General features: G+C 38.7%; 1 protein-coding gene and 1 long non-coding RNA gene across 4 annotated transcripts in view; one reads left to right on the top strand and one right to left on the bottom strand.

The window, feature by feature from the left end:
* LOC133615701 (phosphomannomutase 1-like) overlaps positions 1-21,215 on the top strand; it is a 25,940-nt gene extending 4,725 nt beyond the window's left edge. For both annotated transcript variants that reach the window (XM_061974482.1, XM_061974479.1), the window contains exons 3-9: positions 2,741-2,817; positions 3,309-3,400; positions 5,195-5,294; positions 9,827-9,902; positions 13,601-13,716; positions 16,510-16,676; positions 21,027-21,215. In XM_061974482.1, coding sequence (XP_061830466.1) covers positions 2,741-2,817; positions 3,309-3,400; positions 5,195-5,294; positions 9,827-9,902; positions 13,601-13,716; positions 16,510-16,629 — 581 coding nt within the window. In that variant the 3' untranslated portion in view covers positions 16,630-16,676; positions 21,027-21,215. The remainder of the gene's footprint in view (positions 1-2,740; positions 2,818-3,308; positions 3,401-5,194; positions 5,295-9,826; positions 9,903-13,600; positions 13,717-16,509; positions 16,677-21,026) is intronic.
* On the bottom strand, positions 2,499-11,120 carry LOC133615703 (uncharacterized). 2 transcript variants are annotated; one of them, XR_009816746.1, is made up of 5 exons: positions 10,973-11,120; positions 8,044-8,144; positions 6,776-6,878; positions 5,367-5,513; positions 2,499-2,951 (listed from the first exon to the last, which is right to left on the bottom strand). It is a non-coding gene; the product is annotated as an uncharacterized lncRNA (long non-coding RNA). The 2 variants fall into 2 exon arrangements; XR_009816747.1 differs by lacking the exons at positions 2,499-2,951; positions 5,367-5,513 and adding an exon at positions 6,486-6,663.
* Positions 21,216-21,748: the final 533 nt, after the last annotated feature.

Below are 21,748 nucleotides of genomic sequence, written 5' to 3'. Positions count from 1 at the left end.
CAAGCATGTCTGAGTACAGAGGAGCCAGGTGAGTAAACACTATCACATCTGCACCAGGAGGTCATCAGACCAAGGCCACCAGGACGCTGACACAAAGCACTGAGGAAAGTTGGAAAGTAAAAATAATAAAACCTGAAAAATAGTAAGTAAAACATATGAAATACAAACCCTGTTTCCATATGAGTTGGGAAATTGTGTTAGATGTAAATATAAACGGAATACAACGATTTGCAAATCATTTTCAAGCCATATTCAGTTGAATATGCTACAAAGACAACATATTTGATGTTCAAACTCATAAACTCTTATGTTTTTTTTGCAAATAATCATTAAGTTAGAATTTCATGGCTGCAACACGTGCCAAAGTAGTTGGGAAAGGGCATGTTCACCACTGTGTTACATGGCCTTTCCTTTTAACAACACTCAGTAAAGGTTTGGGAACTGAGGAGACACATTTTTGAAGCTTCTCAGGTGGAATTCTTTCCCATTCTTGCTTGATGTACAGCTTAAGTTGTTCAACAGTCCGGGGGTCTCCCTTCTGCTATTTTAGGCTTCACATTTTCAATGGGAGACAGGTCTGGACTACAGGCAGGCCAGTCTAGTACCCGCACTCTTTTACTATGAAGCCACGTTGATGTAACACGTGGCTTGGCATTGTCTTGCTGAAATAAGCAGGGGCGTCCATGATAACGTTGCTTGGATGGCAACATATGTTGCTCCAAAAGCTGTATGTACCTTTCAGCATTAATGGTGCCTTCACAGATGTGTAAGTTACCCATGTCTTGGCCACTAATACACCCCCATACCATCACACATGCTGCCTTTTACACTTTCACCCTAGAACAATCCGGATGGTTCTTTTCCTCTTTGGTCCGGAGGACACGACGTCCACAGTTTCCAAAAACAATTTGAAATGTGGACTCGTCAGACCACAGAACACTTTTCCACTTTGTATCAGTCCATCTTAGATGAGCTCAGGCCCAGCGAAGCCGACGGCGTTTCTGGGTGTTGTTGATAAACGGTTTTCGCCTTGCATAGGAGAGTTTTAACTTGCACTTACAGATGTAGCGACCAACTGTAGTTACAGACAGTGGGTTTCTGAAGTGTTCTTGAGCCCATTGTGGTGATGTCCTTTACACACTGATGCCGCTTGTTGATGCAGTACAGCCTGAGGGATGGAAGGTCACGGGCTTAGCTGCTTACGTGCAGTGATTTCTCCAGATTCTCTGAACCCTTTGATGATATTACGGAGCGTAGATGGTGAAATCCCTAAATTCCTTGCAATAGCTGCTTGAGAAAGGTTTTTCTTAAACTGTTCAACAATTTGCTCACGCATTTGTTGACAAAGTGGTGACCCTCGTCCCATCCTTGTTTGTGAATGACTGAGCATTTCATGGAATCTACTTTTATACCCAATCATGGCACCCACCTGTTCCCAATTAGCCTGCACACCTGTGGGATGTTCCAAATAAGTGTTTGATGAGCATTCCTCAACTTTATCAGTATTTATTGCCACCTTTCACAACTTCTTTGTCACGTGTTGCTGCCATCAAATTCTAAAGTTAATGATTATTTGCAAAAAAAAAAAATGTTTATGAGTTTGAACATCAAATATGTTGTCTTTGTAGCATATTCAATTGAATATGGCTTGAAAAGGATTTGCAAATCATTGTATTCCGTTTATATTTACATCTAACACAATTTCCCAACTCATATGGAAACGGGGTTTGTAAATAAATAGAAGTAAATAACATCCTGCATAACTAATAAGATAAAAAGTAAAGTGCGAATGACTTCAATAAAATGTATTAATATTAGGTCAAAGCCAAATCAAAAAGGTGGGTCTTAAAAACATGAACCTTCTCCGCAGCCCTGAGGTCCTCCGGCAAGATGTTCCATAGACCGGGGCCATAATGGTGGAAAGATGCCCTCCGTGACTTTGTGTCCTGACTTTTGGAATAATTAGGAGACGATAAAAAGGCCCAGTACCATAAAAACATTTATGAACCATAAGAAGAACCTTAAAATTGATCCTGAAAGAGATTTTAAAACTGGTGTAATGTGAGCCCGCCTTCTGGTCGTCCTAAATACTTATGCAATAAGTCTCCTTTCCGTCGCCCATATCTGTGGCCTTGTTAGTTGATTGAATCACGGAACATGAAACTCGTGGCGCTCCTTTAATGAGTCAAGACGGGACCGCTAAGACGCCAGGAAGGAAGGGCAAAAACTGGATCTCCCGGGGAAAAAAAAAGAAGGAAGTTTTGACAAGTAAGCAGAGGAGACGTACTGTTGGAGAGCAGCACTGCAAGAAGGGGGGAGGTCATTTTTATTTTGAAATGAAGTGAAAAAATAATTAGGTAACTTTTGTTAAACAGTGCTATTACAAACTACTTCATCAACTACTAAGTGCTGCTATCATATGTCTATACATTCTGTTGTAGTTGTGAAAAAGGCTGATACAGATTTTAAAAAATACCAATATACATCAAAATGCCAAATATCGGCGGTTTATAATGATAATTATCATTATCAGGTACCATTATCACTGGAGGACGAGATTAAACATGTTACACACCAATAGCAAGTTATTAGAAATGACTATAGTTTTTCTACAAACTGTGAACATCAGACTTGTAGTATTGGAGAAGTCCTTGCCATGATTGACACCTCTCTTCTTCTGCAGTCTTACACAAGTGTGACTGAAGTCCTTGCCATGATTGACACCTCTCTTCTTCTGCAGTCTTACACAAGTTTGACTATGTGTTTGCTGAGAACGGCACAGTGCAGTACAAAGATGGGAAGCTCCTCTCCAAACATGTAAGTGAACATCATGTTTGTGTTTGTGTTCCATTGTCTTGGAAACTGTACACCTCAACCCTAAAGTCCAACCTTTTTACCGCTCAAAAGATTGGGGGGCCATGGTAGATTTGCGTTGTCTCGGAAGGTAACCCCTGCGAAAAATAATGAAGGGTGTGAATCCTTGGGCAGCCAACCATTCAATCCGCTTCCTATTCCTGGAGTGACGATTCCATTCAGAAGCCATTGTAGATTCAAGTGGACTGGTAGCAGTGTGCGGTCACATTCCATAGAAAGCAGCCTGTTATGCATGAATTGACATTTGCATGTGCTTGTTCACACAACCGCTTGCAGAATCACAAGTGTGTGGTGACTAAAACACACCAAACATGAAGGACATGCAAATTTTACTTCATAATGTACATTACACCTTTTTGCTCTGCTTGCAAGTCCTTTTTTGTGTGCTTTTCTTCGAGAGCCGTATCCATATATATAATCATGTACTGTGGCAGGCTATCCAGGAGCATATTGGAGAGGAGCTGCTGCAGGACCTGATCAACTTCTGCCTGAACTACATGGGGCTCATCAAGCTGCCAAAGAAAAGGCAAGCAACTGACAAACAGATTGTTGACTTGCACTCCTACCGGTCGTAATCAGTCACCAGTATTAAAGGCCTACTGAAATGCCATTTTCTTATTTAAACGGGGATAGCAGGTCCATTCTATGTGTCATACTTGATCATGTCGCGATATTGCCATATTTTCGCTGAAAGGATTTAGTAGAGAACATCGACGATAAAGTTGTCAACTTTTGGTCACTGATAAAAAAGCCTTGCCTGTAGCGGAAGTAGCAGACGAGTAGCGTGACGTCACAGGTTGTGGAGCTCCTCACATCCAAACATTGTTTACAATCATGGCCACCAGCAGCCAGAGCCATTCGGACCCAGAAAGCCACGATTTCCCCATTAATTTGAGCCAGGATGAAAGATTTGTGGATGAGGAAAGTGAGAGTGAAGGACTAGAGGGCAGTGGGAGCCATTCAGATAGGGAAGATGCTGTGAGACCTGATATTCAGCTGGGAATGACTAAAACAGTAAATAAACACAATATACTCTATTAGCCACAACACAACCAGGCTTATATTTAATATGCCACAAATTAATCCCGCATAACAAACACCTCCCCCCTCCCGTCCATATAACCCGCCAATACAAGTCAAACACCTGCACAACACACTCAATCCCACAGCCCAAAGTACCGTTCACCTCCCCAAAGTTCATACAGCACATATATTTCCCCAAAGTCCCCAAAGTTACGTACGTGACATGCACATAGCGGCACGCACGTACGGGCAAGCGATCAAATGTTTGGAAGCCGCAGCTGCATGCGTACTCACGGTACCGCGTCTGCGCATCCAACTCAAAGTCCTCCTGGTAAGAGTCTCTGTTGTCCCAGTTCTCCACAGGCCAATGGTAAAGCTTGACTGTCATCTTTTGGGAATGTAAACAATGAAACACCGGCTGTGTTTGTGTTGCTGCAGCTGCCCTCAATACACCGCTTCCCACCTACAGCTTTCTTCTTTGCTGTCTCCATTGTTCATTGAACAAATTGCAAAAGATTCACCAACACAGATGTCCAGAATACTGTGGAATTTTGCAATGAAAACAGACGACTTAATAGCTGGCCACCATACTGTCCCAAAATGTCCTCCACAATCCGCGACGTCATGCGCTGACGTCATCATACCGAGACGTTTTCAGCAGGATATTTCGGCGCAAAATTTAAAATTGCACTTTAGTAAGCTAACCCGGCCTTATTGGCATGTGTTGCAATGTGAAGATTTCATCATTGATATATAAACTATCCGACTGCGTGGTCGCTAGTAGTGGCTTTCAGTAGGCCTTTAACAATAAGTTATAAGTCATAATTATCCCCCTCAACTCAAAATGGATTAACTTGCTGGAATGAAAAAGACAATATAACATACATCCATAAACATTGATGCATGTGAAAAAGTGCAATATATTTATCTGTACAGTAACCTATTTATTTGTTTATTTATTTATATATGCACCTTATTGCTTTTTTATCCTGCACTACCATGAGCTTATGTAATGACATTTCGTTCTTATCTGTACTGTAAAGTTCAAATTTGAATGACAATAAAAAGGAAGTCTAAGTCTAAGTCCAAAGTACGGCTCCAACTGCCAACTCATAACGTGGCCGCTTTTTTCCCCCAAAAAAATGTGTAAGTCAGACAACATAAATAATATTCTTCTATTTTTCTCAGCCGTGATGTATTTGATGTTTTTTCCAGTCCTAATGTAGTGTTGTGGTGACATTCAAAGTGGCTGCACCTTCAGCCTCTTGTCAAGTCCTGGCTCTATGACTCTTTGCAGGGGAACATTCATTGAGCTGAGGAATGGAATGCTCAATATTTGCCCCATCGGTCGGAGCTGCACCACGGAGGAGCGAATGGAATTCTCCGAAATTGATAAGGTAAAGTAGAAATTGATAAGGTAAAGTAGAAATTGATAAGGTAAAGTAGAAAAATCATATCCAAATCCCTACCTGCAAACATGCCATCTGTGAGATTAGATAATGGAAGGTGTTTGGGTTCCGTCTGGCTTACAGAGTATTTGGAGTCTTGCACCCATCACTGCTAACCATGCCTTCCCTCCCTCTCTTCTCGATAGTGCCTTTTTAAGATGGTCAAGGCTGGGGATCAACAACATTAAAGATTTATAAACACTTTTGCCTCTTTTCAGCAACTTTGTGATACATTGTTACTCCCTAATCTACTAACCCCTAACCCTTTTAGATATCTTCAGATCCGCAGTTTTGTTCCTAATACTTTTCCCAGGTTTCCAAACTTACCAACTGACAGTTTTAGATGCTTTTTTTTACATGGCTTCCGACTTTAAAAGGATCAATTACACATATTTACAATCACTTTTTTTTATTTACGCTAGCTGCGGAGGCTAGCTCTCTAATCAGCTAAACAAACTAATAACTCCACAGTGAGATTTTGGTAAATTTACTGAGGAATTTGTAAAAAAAAGATTGCCACTGTAAGGTAATAATACTAACACAGACACTCGTAAACGTGTTAGCATATTAGCTAATGCTAGCGACGCTAGCTTGATTACGTTACGATAGCACATACAAATATGCATGAAAACACTCCTACAGACATCACGCATGGGATGCTTTAGAAAGTAAGAATTGTTTTAGTTATATTGTAAAACTTACAAACGTTGACATACATTAGCTGCACCGTCTTACAGGCCGCAGCGTTCAAAGCGTAGGAAAAAAGTAGCGTCTTATAGTCATGGGATTAGGTCAGGTGTCAAACGTACGGCCTATGTGCTGAACAGGTTCAATCCGGCCCACGAGATGGGTTTTCTAAGTATAAAAATGAGCTGAAATGTTTTGTATGAAAGAAAGTGCTGTTCCTAATTATTATTTGCAAAAAAAAAGTTTATGAGTTTGAACATCAAATATGTTGTCTTTGTAGCATATTCAACTGAATATGGCTTGAAAATGATTTGCAAATCATTGTATTCCGTTTATATTTACATCTAACACAATTTCACAACTCATATGGAAACGGGGTTTGTATTTTTGGCTAAAGCAAAACAAAGAAAACAATCTGAAGTTGTCATGCCATGATTTTACCAGTGCGGCCCACTTAGGAGCAGACTTTCCTCCATGTTTGACACCCTTGGATTAGATCATGGATTGTGAGCAAACCGGACTCAAACTATGCTGTTCTTTTGTGTTCTAGCACAGGTGATAGCATTGTGTTGATGTAGCAATCATTCTGTTGCAGTTGCTGTTGGGCAAAAGTCCCTTTTTGAAGGTTGCACTGAATGTCGCAGTAGAATGGAGAAAGAAAGGGAGCGTAAAAGGCCAGTGGACTGTGTTTAAACAGTGTTAATAGATGCAGAGATGTTTGAAGATATCATCGGGAGTCTTACCAAGATCATTTCACACTGAACGTGTAAAACATTTACTGGACCCTTCTTGTTTCCTGTAGACTCAGTGTGCAGGGAGACAGTGGACCATCAAAGTACCGCAGCGCTGGAATGAAAATGCATATAGCAAGGAGATCAATTATACAAATATATGGAAAAACGAATGGCATTCAAAGAAAAAGAGCCAGCAGACACCAACACGCATGAATTGAGTTTGTTTTAATTAGCCCCTTACGTCATCCAGCAGCTATACAATCATAAAATGATATTGCTGAACAGACGACGTGTCTAATATTTTTTTAAATTTCTGACAGATATGTTAACACACACACATAGGTGTCAGTTTGCCCGTATTTGTCCGACGTACTACACAAAGACGCAAAATAGCACCCGCAGATTCAGTTTGAGCCTCGATAAATCACATTGCGCTTGCTGAATGATTACACCATATCTTCTGGATTATACAGCGCACCGGTATAGAAGCCACACCCACTACATTTTAGAAGAAAAAAATACATATATTAGCCGCACCGGACTATAAGCCGCAGTTGTGTGAATAATGCTGTATAATAGACTGTATTTATATTATTCACATGTGAATAATGCTGTATAATAGACTGTATTTATATTATTCACATGTGAATAATGCTGTATGGTAGACTGTATTTATATTATTCACATGTGAATAATGCTGTATAATAGTCTGTATTTATTTTATTCACCTGTGAATAATGCTGTGTAATAGACTGCATTTATATTATTCACATGTGAATAATGCTGTATAATAGACTGTATTTATATTATTCACATGTGAATAATGCTGTATAATAGACTGTATTTATATTATTCACTAGTGACTAATGCTGTATAATAGACTGTATGTATATTCTTCACATGTGAATAACACCTAAGTGTTTGTTGTTTATTGTGAGCGAACTGTGGTGCTGAATTTCTCCTAGGGATCAATAAAGTACTTTCTATTCTATTCTATACATTGTGAAATGAGTCATTTACACAGAAATATTCTTTAAGTATATGATAATAACTCCACAGTGACGTTTTGGTGAATTTACTGAGGAATTTGTGAAAGTGAAACTACAAAAAGAATGTCATTGTAAGTTAATAATGCTAACACAGACACTCGTAAACATTTTAGCGTATTAGCTAATGCTAGCTTGATTAGATAACTAGGCACATACAAATATGCATGCAAACACTCCTACAGACGGTTTAGTAAGTAAGAATAGTTTTAGTTATATTGTAAAACTTACAAACGTTGCTTGGACTGATGAATGAAGAATCCATACGAGTAGAAACGTTATGGACAGCTAGAAGACAGAACGGCACTTCTACTTCCGGTTGAAATCTCAGTCTAAACAGAAGGGCAATGCAGTGAGTGAACTTCTCCAAAAGGCAGTGCCATAGCATAAACAATAACACATCTATTTTGTGTCTTTGCTTGTTTGTTTTTTAAACTATTTGCGTTATGACCGTCAGCGAAGAACAGTCCACGAATTAGCCAAACCATTTTATAAGCCACAGGGTTCAAAGTGTAGGAAAAAAGGTAGCGGCTTATAGTCCGGAATTTAGGGTATTGTGGGCGTTCTGATGATCAGCATATATGAAGACAGACACACTAAAAGGTTTTCTCACTTAAGAGAATCCTCTGTTCATGACCTTAGTAGATCAGGTTTGCATGTGCTATTAAGTTTGCACATTTTAGTACACGCAAACATTTAGTTTGTTCCTTCACACTGCAGTTGCATCAGATACATGTCGGATTTATATCCACATACTAAAGAGGCCTGTGTTTTGAACCTTTTGGTTAAATGTTGGGAAAGACAGTAATGCAGCATCAATCACAAAAGAAACCCATTTGGAGAGTAACCTCGCGGTCACACCCTTTTGATGCCCTGACCCACCGCCCAAAATGTCAACACTCCAAAATATTGTTATATATATTGTTTTTTAGCCATACTTGACCTGCCTGCAAATTATAGGGACTTTCCCTGCATGTTAAGGGCCTCAAAAAGGCAGAAAACACAGTGATTTCAGTAGGGCCCTTGCGGGGCTTGCTCGGCAAATAAAATTCCATTAAATGAAATAAAAAAATACATTTAATTAAATAACACAAAATGACTTTAGATTGCCATCATCATTTGAAGCAATTAGGATAAAGATCTGAATTTGTGGAGCCGAGTTATTAACGTTTCCTTTTTTTGTGGCGAATCACCGGAGCAATGTTTGGCGCTATGCCACGCCCACTTCTTATGGCGCAGGCAAAATTTGTTCGCAATTTATCATTCCCTCCACATGTAATATCTGTCATATTAACTGCGACTCATTTGGCCAAAGACCCTAGGAGGAGTTTGTTAAAATACCACCTCTGTTTGTCAGCCGAAAAACAGCTAAAAACAATCGGAGCCAAGTTTGCTGCCATGCCACGCCCACATTTATGGCGTGGGAAAAATGTGTATGCAATTTATCATCACCTATATGTGTACTATCTGTTATATTACTAACACTCATTTGGTCAAAGTCCCTAGTAGGAGTTCTTTAAACTACGACCCCTTTTTATGCCGACAAATGGAAGACGAAAACCAAGATTCATTTTTAAGTATGGCTTTTTGAGACTTTTATGTGCGTCCCGTCATGATAGATGTCTCCTGCCAGTTTCCTGTCCGTACAGGAAACTGGCAAGAGGGGCAATTTTTGTCTCATTTTAAAGAGAGAGTCCATTTTGAAATGTCATATTCATGAATATTGAATTGTTGGCACACCTGACGCACCTGCAAAACATGACGACTTGTTGTGCATGTCTCCAAAAGGCTTCCAGACGTACAAACACAGCAATTTCACTCATTCACGGCCCTAATTAGTGATCGTTCTCTCATGTGTGGGAGTGGATGAAGGAAGAACTAAGCAGAGGAGTCTAGTATATTTTAGACACAGGTGAAGAGAAGCAATACAACATCAATCACACCAGGACCAGATGGCCATGACCTGAATGACAAACTGACATATCTCACAATGGAAACTTTTTTTTATCCACAGAGAGAAAAAATCAGGGAGAAATTTGTGGCGGCCCTGAAAGAGGAATTTGCTGGCAAGGGACTGAGATTCACCAGAGGTGAGGCATCCACATTTCACTTTGGCTTCAACTTGAAGCAAACATACTGTACTTACTGTCTAATACCCAGCCACTTCATTAGGTACCCCCGCACTCCACTGCCATAACAATATTGTGTTGCATTAAGAGTACAGTGTCATGACCAAATAACACAATATTGATGTACTGTATGTCCTGTGTGCTACATTAATAGTACAGTAGTACAGTGTCATGACCAAATAACACAATATTGATGTATGCACAGGTGTACAGTAGACACCCAGGTGTACAGTAGACGCCCAGGTGTACAGTAGACGCCCAGGTGTACAGTAGACGCCCAGGTGTACAGTAGACGCCCGGGTGTACAGTAGACGCCCAGGTGTACAGTAGACACCCAGGTGTACAGTAGACGCCCGGGCTTACGGAATGTGTTGACAGTTAACAACTTAGTCGTAATTAGGTGTAATTTCAGTCTCATCATGTTTTGTTTCCCAGTTGAATGTGCACGATGAAGTCATTGGGACTTAAACACGCATGGTTTCTTTGCAGAGGTGGGTCGTAACGCGTTACATTTACTTAAGTAACTTTTTGGATAAATTGTAGTTTGAATGTAACATATTTTTTCGAAGAATAAATGCTACTTTTACTCCGTTACATTGAGTTTCATTGCATTTATTGATATGACACTTGTCTGATTATGAAGACAAGCAGCCTGCTTCCGGCAGACACTGTCACGTGACTCCGTTTGGCCAATCCAACGTAAGCAGGTTGGACTCCATTTCAGCAATCAAACAAGCACAAAGTTGAGCTATAGGAAGCTGAAATAGGCCAGTATTTTGTAAGTATATGATAAAATAGAGACCTGTTTGTTTAATAAGTGTCAGAATGTTCCCAATTAGGTGACATGACGTCATCGCATCCCGGCTGTTGCTGAACAAAAACCTCCTAAAACACTTGACTATAAAAGCGATCTTTTTGTATGTTTGTGATGATCCTAATAACCACAAGTGGTATTTAAACACATTAAAACATTACCAACAACATCAGAAAGCAGTGGAAAGTTGTACTTATCTGTTAGATCTGTCGTATACCATGAATTGATTTACGTGGACCCCGACTTTTAAACAAGTGTAAAAACTTATTGGGGTGTTACCATTTAGTGGTCAATTGTAGGGAATATGTACTTAACTGTGCAATCTACTAATAAAAGTCTCAATCAATCAATCAAAGCTTTAAAGTTACGTGCTTATTAGCATGTAGCATTTTCTTCTTCTGCTGTCTTTACATAAAACATAGCTAACTAAACTAGCTGAAATAACCACAGTCGCCCCCTAGTGTAGGAGAGGTACACTGCATAGACTAGTGTAGGAGAGGTACACTGCATGTGACCATCAGACTACTATTGTAGTCCAAGAAGCGTTCAAAAACAGATACTAAATAAATCAGAACCTGCTCACAGGTTACTTAATATTTGAGTAGCTTCTTTTTACAGAATACTTATTTACTTAAGTAATTATCATTCCTAATTTTCACTTTTATTTGAGTCATACGGTACTCTTACTTGACTACAATTTCTGGGTCCTGTAACCACCTCTTTGCTTCTATTCATTTGTTTACCTTCATTTTAATAGAAAAACATTTTTCATTTTCGATGACAACCCATCATTTTAAACACACACACACACACACACACACACACACACACACACACACACACACACACACACACACACACACACACACACACACACACACACACACACAACTTAAATAAGGCAAGAAGAGAAGTATCTTGTGTAGAGCAGATATAGATCTACTATATGATTTGTTTGAGTCTCTGGACAGAGAAAAAATTACAAAATCACTTTTTCCTTTTTTTTAATGGATTAAGAATCGTTACAAATAGGACTTGCGATTAATCTGAAAATGTTTGTTTTTTCCAGCCCTATAATGCAGGACAAAAATATGTTTTTTATAATATAGGTGTGTTTTTATAATATAGGTGTGCTTTTATAATATAGGTGTGTTTTTATAATATAGGTGTGTTCATCTGATGTTTTTATAATATAGGTGTGCTTTTATAATATAGGTGTGTTTTTATAATATAGGCATACTTGCCAACCCTCCCGAATTTTCTGGGAGACTCCCGAAATTCAGCGCCTCTCCCGAAAACCTCCCGGGACAAATATTCTCCCGAAAATCTCCCGATTTTCAACTGGAGCTGGAGGCCACGCCCCCTCCAGCTCCATGCGGACCTGAATGAGGACAGCCTTTTTTTAATGACGAGAGGACAACAGGGTGACAAGAACTAAATCATCCAGACTAGAGATAAATTGTATTATTATGTTTATCTTACCTAAAAATAAATATATTAATTAATAATTTAAAAAAAACTAAATACATTTTTACTATATTTTGCTAAAAACATCAAAATTAATTGTATTTTTATTTGTATTTTTTCTGACTCCTTATTACATCCAGCCATAGAATTATACATTAAAATAAATATATTGGAAATAATTAATTTTAAATGATCATAATAATTCATTTAAAATGACCATATTTAATTATTAAAATAATTGCTTGTTTATCAACAACTTTAGCATTTTATTCATTACATTTTGAAGCTCTCAGAAGCCAAGTTATGTTATATTCCTTAATATTTATTTATGCAAGTTTGAAGTATCAATTATCTAAACACAGTTTTGTTTGCATATTTTCAGGATGTAAACATCCATCCATCCATTTTCTACCGCTTAATCCCTTCGAGGTCACAAGGGGCGCTATATATATATATATATATATATATATATATATATATATATATATATATATATATATATATATATATATATATATATATATGTGTGTGTATGAAATACTTTGACTTGGTGAATTCTAGCTGTCAATATACTCCTCCCCTCTTAACCACAAATTTAGGTTTAGTGCATGGAAAGTTGACGCAGGGTGTGTGAGGAAAGCTGCCTTCTGATTGGCTGCTGCCTTTGTCGCCAGACCTTCAGCTGGGCAACGAGTCGAGCAGGAAGTGGTTACCGTGCCTGGACTTTGAACTATGTACTTCCAAAACCAGACTGCAGTGTTTGCACGCTCACTGGAGCGTGGAGAGGAGACAGGTGTGTCCACTGAAGACAACGTTAAGAACCTCCAGCAAACTACCTTTCTTCTGCTCAGCATGTTTGGTCACATGACCCAGACTCATTGCTCTTGCTAACCCAGCGCTCGGCAACCCAAAATGTTGAAAAAGACATATTCAACCAAAAATACAAAAAACTCATCTGTCTGGAGCTGCAAAAATAATTAAAAGTCTTATATAAGTGTTATAATGAAGACAACACATGATGGAAGTGTCTATATTAGCCTACTATCAAAATGACTTTAAAAGTCTTATATAAGTGTTAGAATGAAGACAACACATGATGTAAGTGTCTATATTAGCCTACTATCAAAATGACTTTAAAAGTCTTGTATAAGTGTTATAATGAAGGAGACACATGATGTAAGTGTCTATATTAGCTACATTTTTGAAAAAGCTCCAGGGAGCCACTAGGGCGGCGCTACAGAGCCACGGGGTGTCGTCCTATATTCTTTTTGTCTCAGTTGTTGGGGGAGAGTATTTGTCTTCCTCCACAAGGATCACCTTCATGTGAGCAGCAGGAGTGCATTTAGCGTGCGATGCTAACATCTTGGTCTGCTCTCAGGCGGACTCATCAGCTTCGATGTGTTTCCGGAAGGCTGGGACAAGAGGCTGTGTCTGGACCTGCTGGAGAGAGAAGGCCTGGAGCGCATCTACTTCTTTGGGAACGAGACGTCAGATGTAAGTTTATCTGCATACCTCTTAACATACTTGCCAACCTTGAGACCTCCGATTTCGGGAGGTGGGGGGTGGGGGCGTGGTCGGGGTGAAATGGGGCGTGGTCGGGGGCGTGGCTAAGAGGGGAGGAGTATATTTACAGCTAGAATTCACCAAGTCAAGTATTTCATATATATATATATATATATATATATATATGTATATATATATATATATATATATATATCAAGAGGCAGGCCCGGCCCTAACCAATCTGGCGCCCTAGGCAAGATTTTAGGTGGCACCCCCCCACATCGGCAGTGAAGTGTATATACTCACAAGAAACCGAATAGCTTTGTCTTTGACCTTTTTTTTTTACTTACAACTATATCTAATATATAAAGGGGTGGAAAAGTGACTATTACCTGCAGGGCAAACATTAGCTAACCAGAAGGCAATAACAATGTAAACAAAAAACACCTGCTTAAAAGATCTAATACAAATGTCCCTGAGGAATGTAAGGTGGGAGTACTGTAATTACCTAACGTTACATTATTATTTTCCATAACAATTTAGCCCCCTCCACAATATTAACCCGACGTTAAAACAGAACTAGCTATTTATTGATTAGCAATTGCTGAATCATGTAACATTAGCTTAATGCTAAAAAGCCAGGTTACTAATTTCATGTAGGCTAACGTTACCTACCTGCTACCTCTGTCTTTTCTCGTTTCTCCTCCTCTTCTTTTCTCTTTTTTCTTCCCTGGGCACCTGACAGTTTTGGCCGTTTTGACATCTTGTGTTGATTTTTTGATGTGGTGACGTCCAAAAAGAGTCATGATACGGGAAGGGAGGGGGCGCACCGTGCGGGGGGTTCCCCCTGGTGGGGGGGGCGTAATGTTGTAACAAATAATATTTCTATTAAATAGGCTTTACTTTGCATTTTAATTAACGTGGGATTATTTTTTGTATTTAGAAATAATAGTACCAACTTTTATTTTATTTATTTTTTCTCCAACATTTGTGGCACTGGCGTGGCGCCCCCTGGTGGACGGCGCCCTTAGCATTTGCCTATACGGCCTATGCCACGGGCCGGCCCTGTCAAGAGGGACAGAGACAGCACACAGTGCATGTGGATCACATGTTACCATGGAGAGACTGCCAGTTATCTAGTCTCCACCAGTTGCAGAAAATGTGCCATCAGTCCAACTGGACAGTGCTGTTTCAGTTCCATCACCAGGACCATCAGTGAGTCAGACACAAACTAGTCTCATCATTGAACCAGATTCAAGGGCTGCTGAGTTGCCATCATCAGAACCCAGATCACCCACAACAAAAACCCCACCAGTGATCCGCAGGTACCCAGAAAGGTTTCGAGTACCACCAAAAAAAACAGAATCTCTGAAGACAGTATAAACATCTGTGTTAAAGATGTACAAATACTGTTTGTATAATAAATGTAATAGAGTGATCTATGTTTGTCTGTTGCCATCTCCTGGTGAGAATGTTGGCTATAGCTACTGGGGTTACTTTTTGGTTGGCCAACGATTTACGTGGTGTTGCGCACCTGACGTCAAGTGTGTGAGTCTGTTCTGAAGTCTACAGTAAAGAGACGTACTTCATCACCTCGCCTGGTTATTGCCTCCAACTCAATATATTACAACAACATTGCTCCATGCGGACCCTCCAGGTCCGCATGGAGCTGGAGGGGGCGTGGCCTCCAGGTCCGCCTGAATTTCGGGAGATTTTCGGGAGAAAATTTGTCCCGGGAGGTTTTCGGGAGAGGCGCTGAATTTCGGGAGTCTCCCGGAAAATCCGGGAGGGTTGGCAAGTATGTCTCTTAACAACATGCAACATTTACATGCGGGACATTTCCCGGGGTAAAGGCTTAAAAAAAATTACAATTAAAATGTCATCCATCCATCCATCCATCCATCTTCTTCCGCTTATCTGAGGTGGGGTCGCGGGGGCAGCAGCCTAAGCAGAGAAGCCCAGACTTCCCTCTCCTCAGCCACTTGGTCCAGCTCTTCCTGGGGGATCTCGAGGCGTTCCCTGGCCAGTCGGGAGACATAGTCTTTTCAACGTGTCCTGGGTCTTCCCCGTGGCCAAGTGCCCTGCCTTCAGCTGCCGCCCAGCTCACAATGCGCCCGACCTCTATGGCCCCTCCCATGAGTGGTGAGCCCATTGGAGGGGGGACCCACGTTGCCTCTTCAGGCTGCGCCCGGCGGGGCCCCATGGGGACAGGCCCCCTCACTCTCTCCACAACCCCGCCCCCTCACGCAGCCATCAGTTTTTACTTGACCCTAACCCATACTTGCCAACCCTGAGACCTCAGAATCAGGGAGATGTTCAAAAGACCCGCTGGGGATATATATATATATATATATATATATATATATATATATATATATATATATATATATATATATATATAAATAAAAGAAATACTTGAATTTCAGGGAATTACAGCTATATATATATAGCTGTAATTCACTGGGGGGGGTCACACTGCCTGACCTCATGTCTCCATTAGACATCAGTGGGGGGGGGGTCACACTGCATTCACATTAGACATCAGCGGGGGGGGGGGTCACACTGCATTGACTTCTTTTTTGTTTGGAAGGTGAACGGCCAAAAAATCTGAATTGGACATCCGACCTTGTAGTCTGCAGGTTTTGCTTTTGACCTGTGACCTTCATGAAGGAATGGCCTTTCAAAGTGCGACCTTGAGGACGGCGGTCTTTGGACCAGCTGATAGCAGAATGAACTAGTCGGTAAGATGTGACTCACGAATATTTCCTTTTCTCCTTCTCTCAGGGAGGAAACGATTACGAAATCTACAACGACCCTCGGACCATCGGCGTGGCAGTTTGCTCTCCGGAAGACACGGCCAGACAATGTGGATGTTTCCTCAGCGACTCGTCACATCAGTCCTGAGGTTACGCTCTCAGACAACTCCCAGTGCCTCTTACGTCTGCTGAAAGGTTTGTTCGGTTATGAACTGCTCAAACGCACGCAATACTCATCGCATTCCTCGAATGACATCATTTGTTGGTACGGACGTAGGGCTGGGCCATATGGCAGAAAACTGTTTCACCATCTGCGGCCCTTTTTCATCAACTATGGAAAAGAAGTGTTAAATGTAAACAATTTTAATTTGAAATGTAACTTCCTATGATTATAATCCCTCAACTATCAACACAATCAAAGTCAACAAAATAATAAAATCACATGATCTTCATAATGACATTCTAAAATGAAAATAACAATTTTCTGCAGGTTTAGTAGCAAGAAATAACCTCTGTGTAACATTATTTTGCCCAAAGGCATTTTCGTTTTGCAGTAATTATTGAAATATTATTATTATATCAGTCGATATAATTATTGTATTTTTATTATGACCTATGGAAAATAAGGAGCAGGAGAAAATACATGTTATTTAAAATATAACCTTCTTTTTTTGTAATATTTTTGTACTATTATTTAACATAAATAAATACAAACATTGCAATAAATAAATATTAAATAAATAAACATATATAAATACAAATGATAACAAATACAAATGTACCCTTCTTCTGATTATAATCGAGGCAGAAAGGAAATGTCAACACAAGCTTGGAAAACTCTCCAACAATGTCAACAAAATAGTCAAATGACATCAAACATTTAACAATAAGATCTTCAAAGCAAGAAATGCTTCATAAAGTGTAAGAAAATAGTGCAAAGTGTGAAAATGAAAACATGTAGAAACCTCAGAAGATCTATTTTCTGCAAGTTTAGTGGCAGGAAATAATGTCTGTGTAACATTATTTTGGTCTGTTATTCTTATTTAAGTATGGAAATGAATTTTCGTTATGCAGTAATTATTGAAATATTATTATTATATTGGTTGATATCGATAATTATTGTACTTTTCTTTATGGCCTATGGAAAATAGGGAGCAGGAGAAAATACATTTTATTTCAAATATAACCTTTTTTGTATTATTATTAAATATAAATAAATACAAAAAATGTAAATAAATACATAATAAATATATATAAATAAGAATGATAAAAATACAAATGTGATTATAATGTCTTTGTTCATGCAACCAACCTTGCTTTCTTCCCACCGAGAAGAAAACAAATATTGACATGGATTACGTATCCATGGCGATATATTGACGGGCCGGCCTCTTCTGAGAGACGTGCAGTTGTTGATGTTGTTGTAGCATGGAAATGAAAAGATCATTTATTTCATTGAGTTAATGAGGAAGTTGTTACGTAACATGTGTTGATACCTTCGCTGCACGAGACGTTACATTCGCTGGCGTCCGCTCTCAGACTCAACGCCGGCTCACGTAAACAATCAGTCAAGCAGCACTGAGAGCGGACTCCCTCTAAGTAATGTTGACATTTTCACCAGCAACAAAGCTTGGTAGAAAAGGCTCCATCGTAAAGTAAAGCTCCACTCTTCCAAAGTCTGCTAGCTTGATGCTAGTTTACATTGAAGTTGCCCTTAACTATTAGCATTAGCAATTTTACATGGCAATTTCAACACCCCCCGCTACCTCGAAAGGGACAAGCGGTAGAAAATAGATAGATGGAATTTGAACCCTTCCAAATTTGTTTAAAAAAAAACTACAATTAAGATTAATGTTACAATCAAACAGCTGGTGTGTAATAAATACAATACTTACAGTATAAACACTTTCTAGGGTCCAACATAACACATTCAACCTCTTGTAAAATGCTACTAATGCTAAAATGCTACTTCCAAGTTCAGGGCCACTTCCGGCCCGCCAAACATCGGCCAAACTAGGGTTGATGAAGTATGCAGTACTCCCGCCACCCCGCAGGGGGCAACAGTGTGTCACAGTGGTGAGTAGAAGAAGACTACTCATTCAACCCTGGAAAAACATCCAAATAAAATGCAAAAATCAGACTTTTAACAAGGACTGGACAACAAAGTATGAATGTTGTGCTCCAGTCATTGTTTCCTGTGGGACCTTTAAAGCGACGGACACATAGATCCAGACAGGCAGCAACAATGGTAGAAATCCACACCAAACATTTGTAAGTAGATATTGGGCATAAACATATTTAGTTTGTTTTATTTTGAAATTGCTGACTTCGTGATGTCTTTAGTATTTGTGGTCGTGTTGTTTTTTTTGTCTGAGAGTACAATCAAACCTCGTTTAATACATGTAGTGCTACATTTGACCAGTAGAGGGCGAAAATGCTAATTGTGATAAGTCACATACATTGTGTGCAATGTTAGGTGTGTGAATGTTGTGTAAACATTTGTAGTTTATTGTGTGAATGTGTTAGCACTAAACCTATTTTATTGATGTAAAATACACAATGGACGTTATGCTTTTGTAATGTTTATATTTTCAGTCTTACAAACCTAAATGAAGAAGAAGTGTAAAGAAAAACAACTACGGATGGAAGATAATTCAAAAGAAAGAACATCAATCCTCGACAAAAACTGGAGCTTCTTTTTCTTCATGCTGTTAACTAGCTGCACACGCTGGAAAGGAGTAGGGAGGGCAGAATAATGAATTATTGACAGTGCAGTGTGAAAGCTGATGTTTTTACTTTGCAATGAAGTAAACACAGTCTCAAAGAACCTGCCCAGGCACTTTCTGACCAAACATCCACATTTGGATGTTGAAACTCTTCATTAGCTAGTTAAATAGCCCTGTTTTAGGTGCTAGTGTCATAATTCATTAGCTAGTTGATTAGCCCTGGTCTAGTGAGAGAACCTACCATAGAGAGCCTATACAGTACTGCCATCTAACGTCTTGGAAGTGCAACTGCATTACAAAGAGACTGAAATGAATAAGAAAAGAAGATGTAACAACTGGACAGCACAGTTATAGCATAGTCAGCTCATTTTTCAATCTTACACAAAAATACATCCATCCATCCATTTTCTACCGCTTATTCCCTTCAGGGTCATGGGGGGTGCTGGAGCCTATCCCAGCTACAATCGGGCGGAAGGCGGGGTACACCCTGGACAAGTTGCCATATTTTTTATAATTAAATAATAATCATTAGATAATTAATTATTATTATTATTCTATAATAAAAAATAATGAATAATACTAATAATTCATACATTTAATAATTATATAATTCAAATAATTAACATTTATTAAAAGACACAAAAGTACAGAAATTTGGTGCCGTTGAGTACCGGTATCGATGCCCAGTTACCGGGAATTGTTCCCGTATCGGTCCAAATATGAACGGTACCCATCCCTAATCATATGACTCACTTTTGCAGCGTTTTGAGTTACCTTTCCTAATTAACTATATGTTTAGAGGGAATGCTTTGTTGTGTATATATTGCAAACATATTTGATATATCCATTGACTAATTCCTAGTAGTGAGTGTTAATATTGTGTTTGTAGATGTAAAGTGTTAATATTGTGTTTGTAGATGTAAAGTGTTAATAATGTGTTTGTAGATGTAAAGTGTTAATAATGTGTTTGTAGATGTAAAGTGTTAATATTGTGTTTGTAGATGTAAAGTGTTAATGTGTTTGTACATGTAAAGTGTTAATATTGTGTTTGTAGATGTAAAGTGTTAATATTGTGTTTGTAGATGTAAAGTGTTAATATTGTGTTTGTAGATGTAAAGTGTTAATATTTTGTTTGTAGATGTAAAGTGTTAATATTGTGTTTGTAGATGTAAAGTGTTTATATTGTGTTTGTAGATGTAAAGTGTTAATATTGTGTTTGTAGATGTAAAGTGTTAATATTGTGTTTGTAGATGTAAAGTGTTAATATTGTGTTTGTAGATGTAAAGTGATAATATTGTGTTTGTAGATGTAAAGTGTTAATATTGTGTTTGTAGATGTAAAGTGATAATATTGTGTTTGTAGATGTAAAGTGTTAATATTGTGTTTGTAGATGTAAAGTGTTAATATTGTGTTTGTAGATGTAAAGTGTTAATAATGTGTTTGTAGATGTAAAGTGTTAATATTGTGTTTGTAGATGTAAAGTGTTAATAATGTGTTTGTAGATGTAAAGTGTTAATATTGTGTTTGTAGATGTAAAGTGTTAATAATGTGTTTGTAGATGTAAAGTGTTAATAATGTGTTTGTAGATGTAAAGTGTTAATATTGTGTTTGTAGATGTAAAGTGTTAATATTGTGTTTGTAGATGTAAAGTGTTAATATTGTGTTTGTAGATGTAAAGTGTTAATATTGTGTTTGTAGATGTAAAGTGTTAATATTGTGTTTGTAGATGTAAAGTGTTAATATTGTGTTTGTAGATGTAAAGTGTTAATATTGTGTTTGTAGATGTAAAGTGTTAATATTAAGTGTGATGATGTTTCAGGCTGTTTCCTCCACACTGGATCATTACTGGATTGTCGCCAGCAGAGGGCAGTGTGGCGTCTTCTTTTACGTCAGTTTGCTCTGCTTGGCGGACTTCCTGTCTTTTCTGCGAGATGGAAGTGAAGTTTGTTGTTTTTTTTGTTTTGTTTTAATATATCTTTGTTTATAAATATCAACATTTACAAACATATGTGACGTGTGTTGTGTCTCATTTATTGATTCTGTTTTACGTCAGCTCCGAGGATTTTACGTTACTTTGCTTGGCGGACTTCCTGTCTTTTCTGCGAGATGGAAGTGCAGTTTGTTGTGTGTTTCATTTAATGATGCTGTTCTACGGAGGGAGAAACACGTTTTGTGTGTGCTAACACTTTATTGTTCCGTGCAACATAGACACCGAATAAAAGCATCACTTCAACTCAAACTTTGGCCAAAGTGTGAAATCAATTGATGGAAACATGTTTTTTCTCGTGCCAGTAACACCAAAAACGTGTTTTTAGGTCTGATAATAAGGATTTGATGCAAACATACCTTTTCATGCTTGACAGTAATGGTTTAAGCTATAAAGTTAAAACATTAATTTTTTACATTACATTAAATAGTTGATGCTAAAAACATGGCAGTAAGAATGTGTGTATTGTTCACACACTGTAAGAGTTGATGCTAAATAAAAAGAAATGATTACTCATGATGGAAAGAGTTGATGCTTAAAACGTTTTTTGGAAT

Source organism: Nerophis lumbriciformis, linkage group LG22 (assembly GCF_033978685.3).
Source record: "Nerophis lumbriciformis linkage group LG22, RoL_Nlum_v2.1, whole genome shotgun sequence".
NCBI classification, from domain to species: domain Eukaryota; kingdom Metazoa; phylum Chordata; class Actinopteri; order Syngnathiformes; family Syngnathidae; genus Nerophis; species Nerophis lumbriciformis.
The sequence above is the reverse complement of the archived record's forward strand: the minus strand, read 5'-3'. Positions and strand labels throughout refer to the sequence as shown.